Here is a 13,728-nt window from a genome sequence, read left to right on the forward strand (position 1 = left end):
CAGGACAATCCCCTCCCTTGCCTGGATGGCCGTGCTGTGCCTGATGTTCCCAGGTCAGGTCTGGCCCTCCTGGCTGCCAGGGCACTGCTGACCATGTTCAACTTGCCATTGACCAGGACCCCCTGATCCCTCTCTATGGCACTGCGTTCCAGCATATCATTCCCTAGTCTATCTGCACATTTAGGGCTGGCCATCCCAGATGCAGAATCCAGCACTTTCCCTTGTTGAACTTTGGATGGTTAGTAATCTCTTAGTCCTCTAATTAATTGAGGTCTACCTGCAAGGCCACCCTGCCTTCAAGGGAGTCAATAGCTCCTCCCAATTTTGTATCATTTGCAAACTTAGATAATGTCCCTTCAAGTCCTGCATTCAAGTAATTTATGAACTTGTTGAAGAGTGCAGAGCCTAAGGAGAAGCCCTATGGAACCCCAACAGTGACAGGTCACCAGCCTGATGCCACCCCATTCAATGCAATCCTTTGTGCAGCCCATCAGCCAGTTGGTTACCCATAACGTGATGTGTTTACACAGCTGTGTGCTGGACATTTTGTCCACAAGAATACTGCGAGAGACAGTACTGAAACCTTCACTGAAATCCAAAAGGATTATATCAACTGGCTTCCCTTGATCAAGTAAGTGGGTTATTTTGTCATAAAAATAAGTTAATTTTGACAAGCATGACCTTTCCGTCATGAACCTATGTCGGCTGGGACTGGTGACTGCATTGTCCTTCAGGTGTTTTTCAATACCTCCTAGAATAGTATTCTCCATAATTTTGCCAGTCACTGAACTGAGACTGCTAGGCCTGGAGTTTCCAGGCTCATCCTTCTTGCTCTTCTGGAAAACTGGGACATCAGCCAGCTTCCAGTCAGCTGGGACCTATCTGGAGTCCCAAGTCCATTAGAAAATCATTGAGAGAGGTCTTGTGATGACATCAGCCAGCTCCTTGAGTATTCTCAGATGAATTCCACTGGGCCCTATAGATTTACAGGGAAGTGGGAGTTGATCATTCTCACAGCCACTGTCCTGCAACTCAGGGCCCTGGGACCCCTTAATCCATCACTGACATTGAGGACAGAGGTAAAGAAAGCATTAAACATCTCTGCCATGTCCATGTCCTTGTTTGTGAGGTGACCATCCTCATCCTGTAAGAGGACAATGTTATTTCCCCACTGTCTTTTGCTATTAGTGCATGTAAAACCCCTCTTTTAATTGTCCCCCTCAATTGTGGCCAGCTTCATCTCCAGTTGAGCTTCAGCATGACAAATTTTCTCCCTGCCGTGGTGAGCAGCATCTCTGTAATCCTCCCACATCACCTGACGTTACTTCTGCTGAGCCTACACCTTCTTTTTTTGCCTCTACCTCCCAAAGGAGATTCCTGCTCAGCCAAGCCATCTTCTGCCTCAAATGCTTGACTTCTGGCATTTGGGAACTGCCTATGCCCTAAGATGGCGCTTAAAACGTGACCAGCACTGACAGACACCAGCACCTGCAAAAGCATTTTCCCAGGTTACCTTACTGATTCCCTGAGCAGCCTGAAGTCTGCTCTCCTCACATCAAGAGCTGAGGTTTTGCTGGCGCTTTTCCTTCTGTCAAAAGATTTTAAGCTAGATTGCTTCACAGTTGCTGTGGTAAAGACAGCCACCAATCTTGACTAACACAACCCTCTCTGTCTGGCAAACAACAAATCAAGGAGAGCATCTTTCCTAACTCTTCCCTCTTAGTCCCTGTGTCACGAAGTGATCATCCAGGAGTATTACCCATCTTCTGGACCTGTTTGTGCCAGCTGTGTGGTATTCCCAGCTAATGTCTGCCAAGATGAAATCCCCCATAAGAATAAGGGCAGTTGTTTTAGAGGTGTCTCTTAGCTCCTGGAAGAGTAATTCATCAGCATCATCATCCTGGCTGGATGGTCTATAGCAGCCTCCCATGATGACTGCATTGTTTGCAGATCCTTACCCAGAAGCCCTCAACTGTGGCATTGACAAATGTGAGCTCCATACATTCCAGCCCTTCTGTGAGCAGAAAGATAATGCGTGTGTGACCTTCCTGTAAATGTTTATGCCTGTGGTGAATACAGCCTTCGCAGAAGGGTTACAGAGTTTCTGTAAGCTCTCCGTATTAGTAAGGTTAAAAAAAGTGCACTGAAGGTTCATGTTTATAATTCCAGCAATGTCTCTCAGGTGAGAACTTTCAACATGGCACAGTTGGAAAAGGCAAAGAGCGTGAGCCCCAGAACTAGTCAGAATGACAGAATCACTGCATGGCAGAAAGAAAAAATCCATCACTTGAATGGTTGTTGAGTAATAAATTCAAGGTTCTCCCAGTAATAGCCATTTTTATTTTTTGCCCATAAGTAGAAATAATCAACTCACCAGATTTAGGACAAGCTGCCTCTTCTTTATTTTTCTTTCTGTGTTTTTTCTTTTATTTTCTTTTCTTTTTTATTTTTTTTTTTTTTTTATTTTTTTATTTTAAGCTATGCATCTCGGAGAAATCACTACTGCAATGCACTTTGATTCTGGTATGATTCTGGTATGGAGGTATGGACCCTGCTAACAGCATCTAAGCATCCTCCAGACTCCCTAGAAATAGTGAAAAAATTAACAGAATCATAGAATCTTTAAGGTTGGAAAAGATTTCTAAGATCGCCAAGTCCAATCTTGACCAAACACCTCCTTATCAACTAGACCATGGCACCATGGCACCAAGTGCCACATCCAGTTCCTTCTTGGCTACCTGGGCACTGCTGGCTCATGTTCAGCTGCTGTCACCAGCACCCCCAGGGCCTTTTCCTGTGGGCAGCTCTGCAGCCACTCTGCCCCAGCCTGTGGCACTGCCTGGGGTTGTGACCCCAGGGCAGGACCCAGCACTGGGCCTTGTTGAACCTCACACCACTGGCCTTGGCCCATGATCCAGCCTGTCCAGATCCCTCTGCAGAGCCTTCCTGCCCTCCAGGACATCAACACTCCCACCCAACGTGGTGGGCATCATCTGCAAACTGACTGAGGGTGCACTCAACATCACTGATGAAGTATTAAACAGGACTGGCCCCAGTACTGAGCCCTGGGAACACCACTGGTCACTGGCCACCACCTGGATGCAACTCCATGCACCACCAATCTCTGGTCCCGGCCACACAGCCAGGTTTTTACCCAGCACAGAATATATCTGTCCAAGCCACGGGCTGACAGCTTCTCCTGGAGAATGTTGTGGGAGTCACAGTAAAAGGCTTTGAAATCCAGGTAGATGACACCCACAGCCTTTCCCTTATCCACTACATGGGTCACCCTGTCAAAAGAGGAGATCTAGTCATACAAGCTGGACATGCCTATCACACATCTCTGCTCATGGAGCTTGATCCCCTGGTTGTTCTGTACATGCTGTGTGATGGCATCCAAGACAATCTGCTCCATAACCCTCCACAGCACTGAGGTCAGACTGTCAGGCTTGTGGCTCCCCTGATCTTTCTTGGACCCTTCTTGAAGATGGGCATCACACTGGCCACCCTCCAGGATGAATCATTTTCCTGTAATGACTCAAAATGTTTATGACTTAAATCTTTATTATCACACAGAATGGTAGGATAGAAGATGGCATGAAGACACTGAATAAAAAGTTACATTCAGTGAAGTGATACAGCAATAGAAACTGGTCTAGTAAGGTTTTCTAAAGCAGAAATAAAATGTTCTTGTTTTGGTTAGACTGCCCCTTATGCAGTTGAAATTAACTGCAAAGTTTTAAATACCTATTTACTTCTGAGTGCTTAAGTGCACTGATATGGAACACTTACCATCTTTTCTGCAACTGCAGAATGTCTGATATGCTCAGCTTCACTGCTTTCTTCTTTGACCATAAGAATAGCTCAAAAAAACTTCTTGAAGTGCAGGAGCACTGACATGTCCCTAGGGTTATGCCACCAGACAACTGCATTAATAGAAACAAGGTGTTCTGGCCTCAGAAAAAGCAAAATTTTAAGTGAATCATCAGGCAATGCCTTTTTCCTCCTTCTTTTCTTCCTCATTTCATGTTAGAATGAAAAAGGAGATGGGAAGTAATGCTGCACAATTAAGCACTAACTTCTTTAAGTCTGTAAGGCACTCAAGTACATACAAAATTTATTCCAATGGAATGTGATGGAGAGAAGAGAAGCTATGCTGGAAGCCCAAGGGCAGAATGCACATAACAGATACTAGTACTGTAAAATGGAGTATAAACCATAATACAAATAATACAAGTGGATATGAATTCACCTCTACCAGAAGCCATGGCTGTTTCAGAGAAAAATTTACATTTGGCATATAAGTAGTTCTCTTTCGCTTTCAATTAATTAATATCTTAGTATTAGGGTCCTCTCTTGATTTTATCTCCATCTCTTGGCATGAGAATAGCTGATGTAAAGTTTGTCTTTACAGGTGGCAGATGATGCAATATATTACTTAAACCCTTTATGTCACTAGAAGTGACAAGTGTAATGAAACAACAGTATATGTCACCACAACAATGGATTGTGCATGAAAACATGACACTGAATACCAAGAACAAACCCAGCAAAACAGCTACCTAAATTGGAAGTTACCATGAAAATGTTGTGTGTATAAATCTATAATACAAGGTTTCCGGTCCCTCTGAAAATATAATAACATCATGTTGCAGCAATCTGTTGTGATTCAGCCTTTTTGACAGCAACTTGGCATACCGGGGAAGAAAACAAGCTGTCACCATCTAATTGGATAAAAATTTTGTTCTTACTGTGTCTGCTGTGGTCACAAATATAACAAGGAAGGAAAAACACCATACAGATTGAAATACAAGCTCTTTAAAATAGACAGGAGAATATGTAACAGTGCCTGATCAAGCCGCAGAGTTCAGTATGTTCTTCAACATACCCATCTCTGTCTGAATATAGAATCAAAAATATGGTAAACACTGTCACACTGTAGCTTCCTAATCAAGCTAATGGAGAGATAAAGACTAGCCTCTGGAGAGCAGATATGACTTCTGCATGAGAAAGAAGTACTGTTGTGTCTACACCAACCTACTCTCACTTGAGTTGTTAAGGGGAAATAAAGAGAGAATGAGGCACCAACTTCCAGTTAACTTTTGTTTTGTATCATGTTTAAATAACTGTTGAGTAAAATATACTTTCTGAATTTCTTCACAGAGAATAGGCAGGCTGCCTCTGGATAATCCTTCATTTCCATGGCATTTTCATTTCAGTGTAATTAACAGTTACCCCCTTGCTGTTTAAAAACCCTTATGGCTGCACATTCCTAAAGTTCTGTCCCCGCTGAATGAAATGTCCAGTTTCATCAAAACCGAATTAGGTAAATGTTGACTGGTGACTTGTTTCAGTGTCTTTGCTTATTGCTTTTTTCTCACCTACCTTCTACACCTTTTTTTCAGCAGAGAAAGATTAGGGATGGGTGACTCCTCAAATAATATACAAGTCAACTGCAAAGGAGTCAAATTTGTATTGCTCACCTCTTTGCCTACCCTGAACCTACTTCCTCTTCTTAAGGTCAAAACAACCACATGAACTTTTGCTAGCTCCTTTTGTGAATCTATGTTTCAGCATACAGGTGAAGTCCCTACTCAAAACTGCAGGAACTTCATATTTCAGAGGTTTTTCAGGAGATGAACAGAGGGGAAAGCAAGACATCAGCCTAAAAATCCCTTTATAAAAAACTAATTTTGCTTTTAATATTCTGTATCCTGTTTTTAATATTCTGTTTTCTATGTCAGACTATGTTTTGGTCATTCAAGCATTCATGAAAAAGTGACAGTAGCTTGGGCATTACTAACAGAGCTATTAATGCTTAGATAGTTGACAGGACTGAGCATGTATCAACAACTCAATAACTGCACACAACTTTGAAGCTTACCACTGCATCAGCTCTGCCTTTGTCTCAGTGTGCACAGAGGCTGTGGCAGCATTTGCTGTGTCTTCATGCCTCCACAATCACTGAGTCATCAGCTTTATTCATGAGCTGAGGGAGTGAAAAATACTTTGCATTGAGGACCTGACACATTTAAGGAGGAAGCCATTTATATCAACGAGGAGAAGATTATGTATTTTCTTTGTTTCTTTCAGAAGCTGTGAGGGGAAAAGAAATGTTATTAATAGCATCTAAAATGTATAAAAGATGTTAAATGCTTTTCATCTGGCTCACTTACACTGCTGCCTACTTCCCAGGAGAAACCAATGGATCAAGAAAACATCTTGCTATTAACTTCACTTTTCTTGGCTTCATCAGAGCCAAAGCTACACCATTTCCAATTGTATTACACTGTTTTTGAAATTACAGCAGGAAATGAGCTAGATTTCCTCAGTATGGACTGTAGCGTTGTGCTTTTTTGGGTACAGTCCAAAAGGTATTTCAAGTGTTTTGCTTGTCACTTTGTACTACAGAGGGAATTTGGTAAAAGATAAAATACTTCCACCTTAAACACAGATTTGTACATAACTTAAGTAAAGATTTTCCCCTTTTTTTGGTAAACAATTAAGAAAGTTACACATGACAACAATTTCCCCAGTAACTTTTTTTTTTTTTTTTGCATAGTAATGTACTAAGATTGCCAGGAAAACAACTTATCTTGAAAAACAGTAAATTCATATAAAGAAACAGCAATTAAAGATAGCAATTAAAATTCTACTCTGATAGAAATGAATTAAAATACTAAGACCAACTGCAGTGGAGGCATAAGCATGGCTTACATCCTAAATCTATTTTATTTTAATGTTAAAATATATTTGCAGGTCTTTTGAGGGTTTTCTGAAACTCAGAGAAGAAATTAAAAATATTTTGAAATTACTTAAAGCTGATAAAAGAAACTGCAGCTAAGAATTGCATTTCTTCATTCAAATTGGTATCATATGACTAACAGTTACTGACCAAACCCAAAGCTACTTTCAATTTCAACAGAAATGTTATCTTCTTAGTTAATTTTTATTATCCAGCTAAATGCTCATCTGCAAATAATGTGTTCTTGAAAAATAAATGAAACTAGGTCACTGCAAAGTCATCAGTGACAGTAATGTGATACTCTGCCTTTTATATCCAAGTTGGCAGTTTAAATCCAGTCTAGACTGCCAGCAGTGACTGGAGCCTACTGCCACATGCTTTTTGTCACATGTAACAGGTTAGTAGATTTAGTTCATTTTGCAGTGAAAAAATAACATTTCTCTATGGTCTCATGAAACTGTCACTGACAACTAAACTATCCTGCATCATAGAATCACTGGACTATAGGCAGGCACCTCTGGAGGTCATCTGGTCTAATCCTTCTGCTCAAGCAGGGCCACGTGGGAGGTGGCTTTTAAGTACCTCCAAAGGAAACTAAAGCTCTATGAGGAATTTGTTCCAGGGCTCAGTCACCTCATGGTAAAAGTTTCACAACATTCATAGGCACTGCCTGTGATTTCAGTGTGTGCCCATTGCCTCTTGGTCCTGTCCTGAAAAGATCCTGGCTTTGCCTTCTATGCACCTTCCCTTTTCCACTACTAATTCATCAACAAGATGATTTTCTTTCTTTCTTTCTTCGAGCCCACTCTTATTCGTGCTGAACAGTGCTTTCTCAGACTCCCTGTCATGTGCTCCAGTCCTCTAACTACGTCAGTGGCCCCTTCCTGGACTTGAGTCTCCAGTATGTCCATGTCTTCTCTTCAGCTGCAGTCCACTACAGGTACATCTTAACAGTGCTGAGGTGAGGGCAAGGATCTCCTCTCTGGACCTGCTGGCAACATTCCTCCTAATACAGTCCAGGATACTGTCTTTGCAAAAATAATGCATTGTTAGCTCATGTTCATCGTTGGCTCATGCACTGTTGGCTCACTTGGTGTCCACCAAGACTTTGTTCTTTGCAATGCTGCTTCAGACACTGGTAACATCAATGTGAGCCTCTGACATCAATGATACCTCTCCATGAAATAGTGGCTCTTCAATTCACACTAGGAATAAGATGTTTGAAATTGTTGAAGCTAAACAAAGCTGACTTCTCTCAGTGCAGGGCTAATATAAACAAATGGGCACCAGTCCACTTACTAATCACTTTCCAAATGAGCACAAAAATCTGAAACAGTTAACATACTGCAAAGCAGTATGAAGAGATATATTGGAGACACACTCTCAGAAGTTCATATAACAAAGAAATGTTCTGTTTACAAAGAGGCTTCTAGGCTTGTACACTTTTTGCACAAGATATGTTCAAATCTAATTCTTGATTTTGCAGAATAGCAATGTTAACTGCAAATATATAGTTCAAATATTTAGATTACCACATCATGTTGCATCACCAATGTGACACCTCAAGATAAGACTTTAAATAAACTGACTTACGGGTGGGCTGACTGCCTGCATAACTAATTGTATTCATGCCCACTAAGGCATATGGACATACATTTCCTGAAAGAAAAAAAAAAGTTTATTTTATTGCTTTATCACTTCAATTTTAATTAAGTAATGAATTATGCTTTTATTTCAAGGTACCAGTCTGCTATTTCAATTTTATTGTTCTTTAACATGTATTGCATTATCTTCTCTCCATCTTAGAAGATAATTCTATGATATTTGAATTTTACATCAAGGAAGGACCAAAGTGGACCTCTCTACAGGAGATACTCCTGCTCTCTCATTGTTATTGTAAAAGTATTTTTGTGGAACTCGTAACAGTAAGGCCGCATCTATTGAACTAAATTATCTCTTTATTAGGAAAACACCAACACCACATTTTTCAAAATTACTGGAATTTTATTTGCCTCAGGCTTATGACTTGCAACCAAAGACATTGTGCAAAGAAAGCAAAGATTAAGTACACTTTAGGGAAAAGGTGATAATCCACATTGGTAACATAGAAGATCAGTCTGATGAAAGAAGCCATACGTTACACTATATAGACTGCAATATTCAATAGCATTTTTAAACCAACTTCTTTAATAGAGAAAAAAAAAAGTTAAGCAAAGTTTACAGTAGACATAAATTTGATACAATTCAAAAAGGCTTTTTCTGAATATCATCAAGCGTAAAATGGAAAAATGTATATGGGGTAAGGTGTATGAAAGCTAACTACTGAACATTTATAAGCTATTAAACGAAGTCGCATATATGTACCACAGTGTAAAAAACCAATACAGGACAAATAAAAAATATGAAAACTGCCTGATGAAAACTAAAATAACCAGTGGCTTTTAATGACTTCTCCTGGTTATCAATGCTACAAAAGACTTTTTTTGTTGCCTTTCTGATGCCACTGAAAAAAACCTTATCAAATGATAAAACCAGGCACAATCAAACCATTACCAAGTCAAAACCAGCCCATAGAAATATACTATTAACCCACATTTTCCCTCAAAAGGTTTCTTTGTTGTTTTTTGAGCCCCATTTGGTCACAATATGTTACATTTTTTTTCCTTTTTTACACTATGATATCATATGTTTGTCTGGCACTATCCTAAAGCTAATTTATAGAGAATAAGAATACAGAAACAACCCGATGTCTATTTGACAAAAAGAATTCACTGGGTGTAAAATAGGAGAAAAGAGAAGAGAAGGGGAAGGGGTCAGTTCTGCCAAGAAAATAAACCCTATGGATCACTCATCATCACTTCCGCTTGCTTCCGACTGGTCCTAGAGGTAAGAGACACAAGACAAGTCAGAATTTCTTTCCAGCTATTCTGTGGAATTTGTTAAAGAAGGAAAAATAAAAGGAAGTATGAGGAAGAAATATGACAAACTGACAAATCAAGATAGCCTGAAGAAAGGTACTGTGTTATCTAGTATTTCTCTTTCAAGAAATTTCATCTAATTGCTGTAGACTTCTTTAGAGAGGAAAGACAGAGAGTCAGGAAACACCAGCTCTTTCTTTCTATCCACACATTTAAAAACAACTGGGAAGACATCTATTTTCAGTTGTTGCAGTAATAGGAGCACCCACTACAAAAAAGGTAAAAAATAAATCAAGCTCTAAGTTTTTCATCTGTGGACAAAAGTGAACAGACCATGAGACTTAAAGGTTCAATGAATGTAGGAAAAGCTTGAAGAAATAAGATCCAAACTTCTTAGACTTCTTGTCTTCCAGCACTGGGACCAGATCTCATAAGCACACTCAGGTACAGTTAACACCCCCACCCAATTCTCTCAGGATGATCACTACAAGTTAAATATGTGCTTAAGCATGAATAGTTGAGAATTCTGACAGCAAGCGGGACAGGGCAGAGACGCAATCACTGCAACCACTTCCACAGTCTCATTGAACAAAACTTACATTTTCATCTTGATCCTCATCACTATCATCATCACTCACGACAGGCTTGGCTTTTGCTCTGCTTTGCCTCTTCTTGCCTTTTCCTTTCTCTCGACTTTTTTCATCCTTCTTATTTAACTTGATTTTGACTTTCACTGATTTAGCTGCAAAAAGTTCAACAGTGTACATTAATGTAACATTCACTTATCAACTTTAAATACTGTCTCTTGTTCACAGAAATTCACCTCTGGTAGCAGCCTGAAATGGCATTCCCCTCTGACATTACATGGACTGTGGAACAACAAAGCAAGAGGTATTTGCTTTTATTTCTCTTGTTTTTAATAGTTATAACAATAATATATTAAACTATAAAGACTTTTAGCTGACCATATCCATTTTCGTTTGATTCTCAGAACGTATGGTGTGTAGAGGTAGTATATAGAGGTCCTTTGAAAAGATATACATTTAAAAGCATTTTCTTCCTTACCATAGAAATGTTTAGCCTTTGTATGAACAGACTTTTTTTTTTTTCATATTTTAAAGTACAGAAATTCTATGTGGAAGTTACTGGTGAATTTTGAGTTGACATGTTTCTAAAGCACATGTTATTCTGATTCCAGAATATCCACTCATTTCCAAATGAGCTACTGAAGTTGCAATGCTTAGCACACACGTGTGACACACTTGGAAGGGTAACTCAGGGCAATTTGGATTGAGGTACTGGAGGGCACAAAGTGCAATGAAGGAATCCATCCTTTTCATCATGTTTCCAAACCTGCAGGGACTTGATGAGCGTTCTGAAACAGTGTTTCACTTAGTCCTTGTCACACTGAAGAGTGTTTTCAACATCTTCTGGTTCTTAACCATGTGATGAACTTTGTATGTCACATCATGCCTGAAGGTTGACCACTTGCCAATAAAGACTGCCTCTAGCCTTTCCAGGCACTTCCATTTACAAACTGTATTACAGGCCCTGAAGGGCTTATGAACAATCATGGTCGCCCACAAAGTGCCTCTACAAATTGTTTCTGGCTTAAGAGTAGTTTAAATAGAAGTAAGCCAGAACACCCAGTTGAAAGACCATAACAATGTTACACCTAAGCAAACTAAGTAAGAAACTACTTCCAACAATAAAAAATAGAACCTTATAATCAGTCTCCATGCAGAAGCAGCAATACCTGCTCTTCCATCCTCTGATATATTTTCTTGTCAGTATCTAGCTGGGGACTTACATTCTGATTCTGATTCTTCTTCCTCATCTTCTTCTTCATCATCATTGCTTTCATCCTCACTTTCTTCTTCTTTGGCTATCTTCTGTCGTGCACTTTTGAACACAGACTGAAGAACAATGGAATCCTCATAGATCTACAGTACAGGTACAAACCTCTGTCAGAACTATGAAGTCAAGTGGAATCAGAAATTCACAGCATAGACCTAAATTTCCAGTGCAAGTCTACAGAGTACATGGCCTTTTCAAATACCAAGTAATAATGTCTGTTGCATGAATTGTAGAAGAAATGCCAACATTCACTCTTCATGCTCTAAATGAAAAAATTTGTCAGTAGTGAGCTGCAAAGAAACAACTCTTAAAATGTATTACATCTAAAACATCTAGTTAATGTTTTTCTTATTATTTCTACTACCACAGGAACTATTGTGCATTTTCATCAGATCATAACACTCTTGAAAACCTGCCAAAGGAACAGACTTAGGCAGTAAACACCATAATTAAAACATGAGTTATCATCTGGCAATACAGTTAATAATGACAAATGGCTAACCCTCATTTCATTATCTTTACTTTTTTTCTGAAATCCAAAGAGGCTACAAGGAAAGTAATTTATCCCAAGCAGATCATCCCTTCCTTCCTCTCAGATCTAAAAAGATAATTAGGGCTTCCTCTAAATTGAACATGTGTTCTCAAAGATTCTGTAGTATCCAAAGTATCGTAGGTACATCAGATTTTCTCTATAACCTCCAGCATGAGGGGACTCTCAAGAGTAACTACTCTTGGCTTGTAACACGTTTCTTAGATTAACAAAGTAAAAGTCTTGCTGTGCTGCTGAGTATCAGATTCTTTCTCATCACCTGAACGAACAGATGACCTTGTGTGGTTTGTTTTGTAAAATGTCAGAAGACAAGCACTGCACAATTCACCACTAAAAAAACTAAGAATCATTACTAAAGAGTACAGAGTCGCAGACTCGCAGACTGCATTTGATTTTATCATCATCATCGTCTACCTTGGCTGTCTGTCATTCTACTCCTCTGGCTAAATAACACACTTTCTTGTAAAACGGGACACTAGGTATTTGTGACAAAAATAATTGAAGGATTTTTGGCTGCCATTATGCAGTCTGTATCCTAAACATGATAGAATTGCTCTAATACTTTGTGGATTCAACAAGCTGAATTAGAAAAAGCTTGTTCAAATACTTAACATGAAACACCCAATTCCTACTTTTTTCACTTGACCAAGCACTAAGTGCTTTTTTTGGAAAACTGCCTTTCACTGTGGATTGTTTCCCATTCTCTGAGTTCTGCTGTGCTTTTTGTTCTGAGATGTTTGATGCTCTCAATCATGGTAAAATTTTTATTTTTCTATTTATCTATAAAAAATAATCCTGAATGTTTTGAGAAGGCTGCTTTAGTCAAGTAATAATTGACTTTCTCTTATACCTACTTCTTTTCAAGTCAGCTATTGACAGAACCTACCAAGTTCCTCTTGAGAACTATTTATTTTTCATATACATAAGCCTAGCATATTAATTGTTCTTAGGAATGGCTCTTACAACCAACCTTCTGCGCTTTCTCACAAAAACACTCTTCCAAGACAAAAAGAATTAAAGACCTATATAACATTTTATTTTTTTAATGCTGGCCACTACATATTTAGGGCATCAATGTGACCCAGATTTTCAAATAGTTTCCCAATGAAATACAGAGGTCTCAATAATTATTTTAACCTTCTTTATGTGGAATTACTTGTAATTTTCCTATCTATTTTGATACACAAAAATCCCCATGGGGCTGCTTCATGAAAAGCTGTGCAAATTGAAATTTTATTATTTTGACAGAAACCCAATTCCAACAAGTTTCAAAAAATCAAGCAACAATGACAGTAGAATTTCCTTCAGAAAGGGAGAAGCAACAACAAAAGAACTTCACCACAAATTTACAACATTCTCATTAGAACATGAGAAATCTTCTATTTGAAGACACACAAGCATCTTTAACGCTGTATGCATCTGTGTGTCATTTGACTACTGTAACATGAAAAGCTTTTCAAAACACTGAGGTTTCATTGAGGACAAAAGTTCATATGAGGACACATAAAGTCATTCTATCCATGAAAACACTGAATAAGTTTCCATCTCAGATGGAACTGCTTTATGCCAAGGAAAAGCAGCAGGCACCACACTAAGAGAACACTTGAAGTTCAGAGTGCTTAAACAACTACCTGAATTAGTCCTTTTGTTTTGAGTGC

At 39.1% G+C, this 13,728-nt stretch overlaps 1 protein-coding gene across 5 annotated transcripts in view; it reads right to left on the reverse strand.

Moving 5' to 3' along the window:
- Positions 1–8,728: 8,728 nt before the first annotated feature.
- SMARCA2 (SWI/SNF related, matrix associated, actin dependent regulator of chromatin, subfamily a, member 2) overlaps positions 8,729–13,728 on the reverse strand; it is a 117,806-nt gene continuing 112,806 nt past the window's right edge. For all 5 annotated transcript variants that reach the window (XM_054002914.1, XM_054002915.1, XM_054002916.1 and 2 more), the window contains 3 exons: positions 11,474–11,606; positions 10,263–10,405; positions 8,729–9,625 (listed from right to left, as the gene is read on the reverse strand). In XM_054002914.1, coding sequence (XP_053858889.1) covers positions 9,590–9,625; positions 10,263–10,405; positions 11,474–11,606 — 312 coding nt within the window. In that variant the 3' untranslated portion in view covers positions 8,729–9,589. The remainder of the gene's footprint in view (positions 9,626–10,262; positions 10,406–11,473; positions 11,607–13,728) is intronic.

Source organism: Vidua macroura, chromosome Z, assembly GCF_024509145.1.
Source record: "Vidua macroura isolate BioBank_ID:100142 chromosome Z, ASM2450914v1, whole genome shotgun sequence".
NCBI lineage: Eukaryota > Metazoa > Chordata > Aves > Passeriformes > Viduidae > Vidua > Vidua macroura.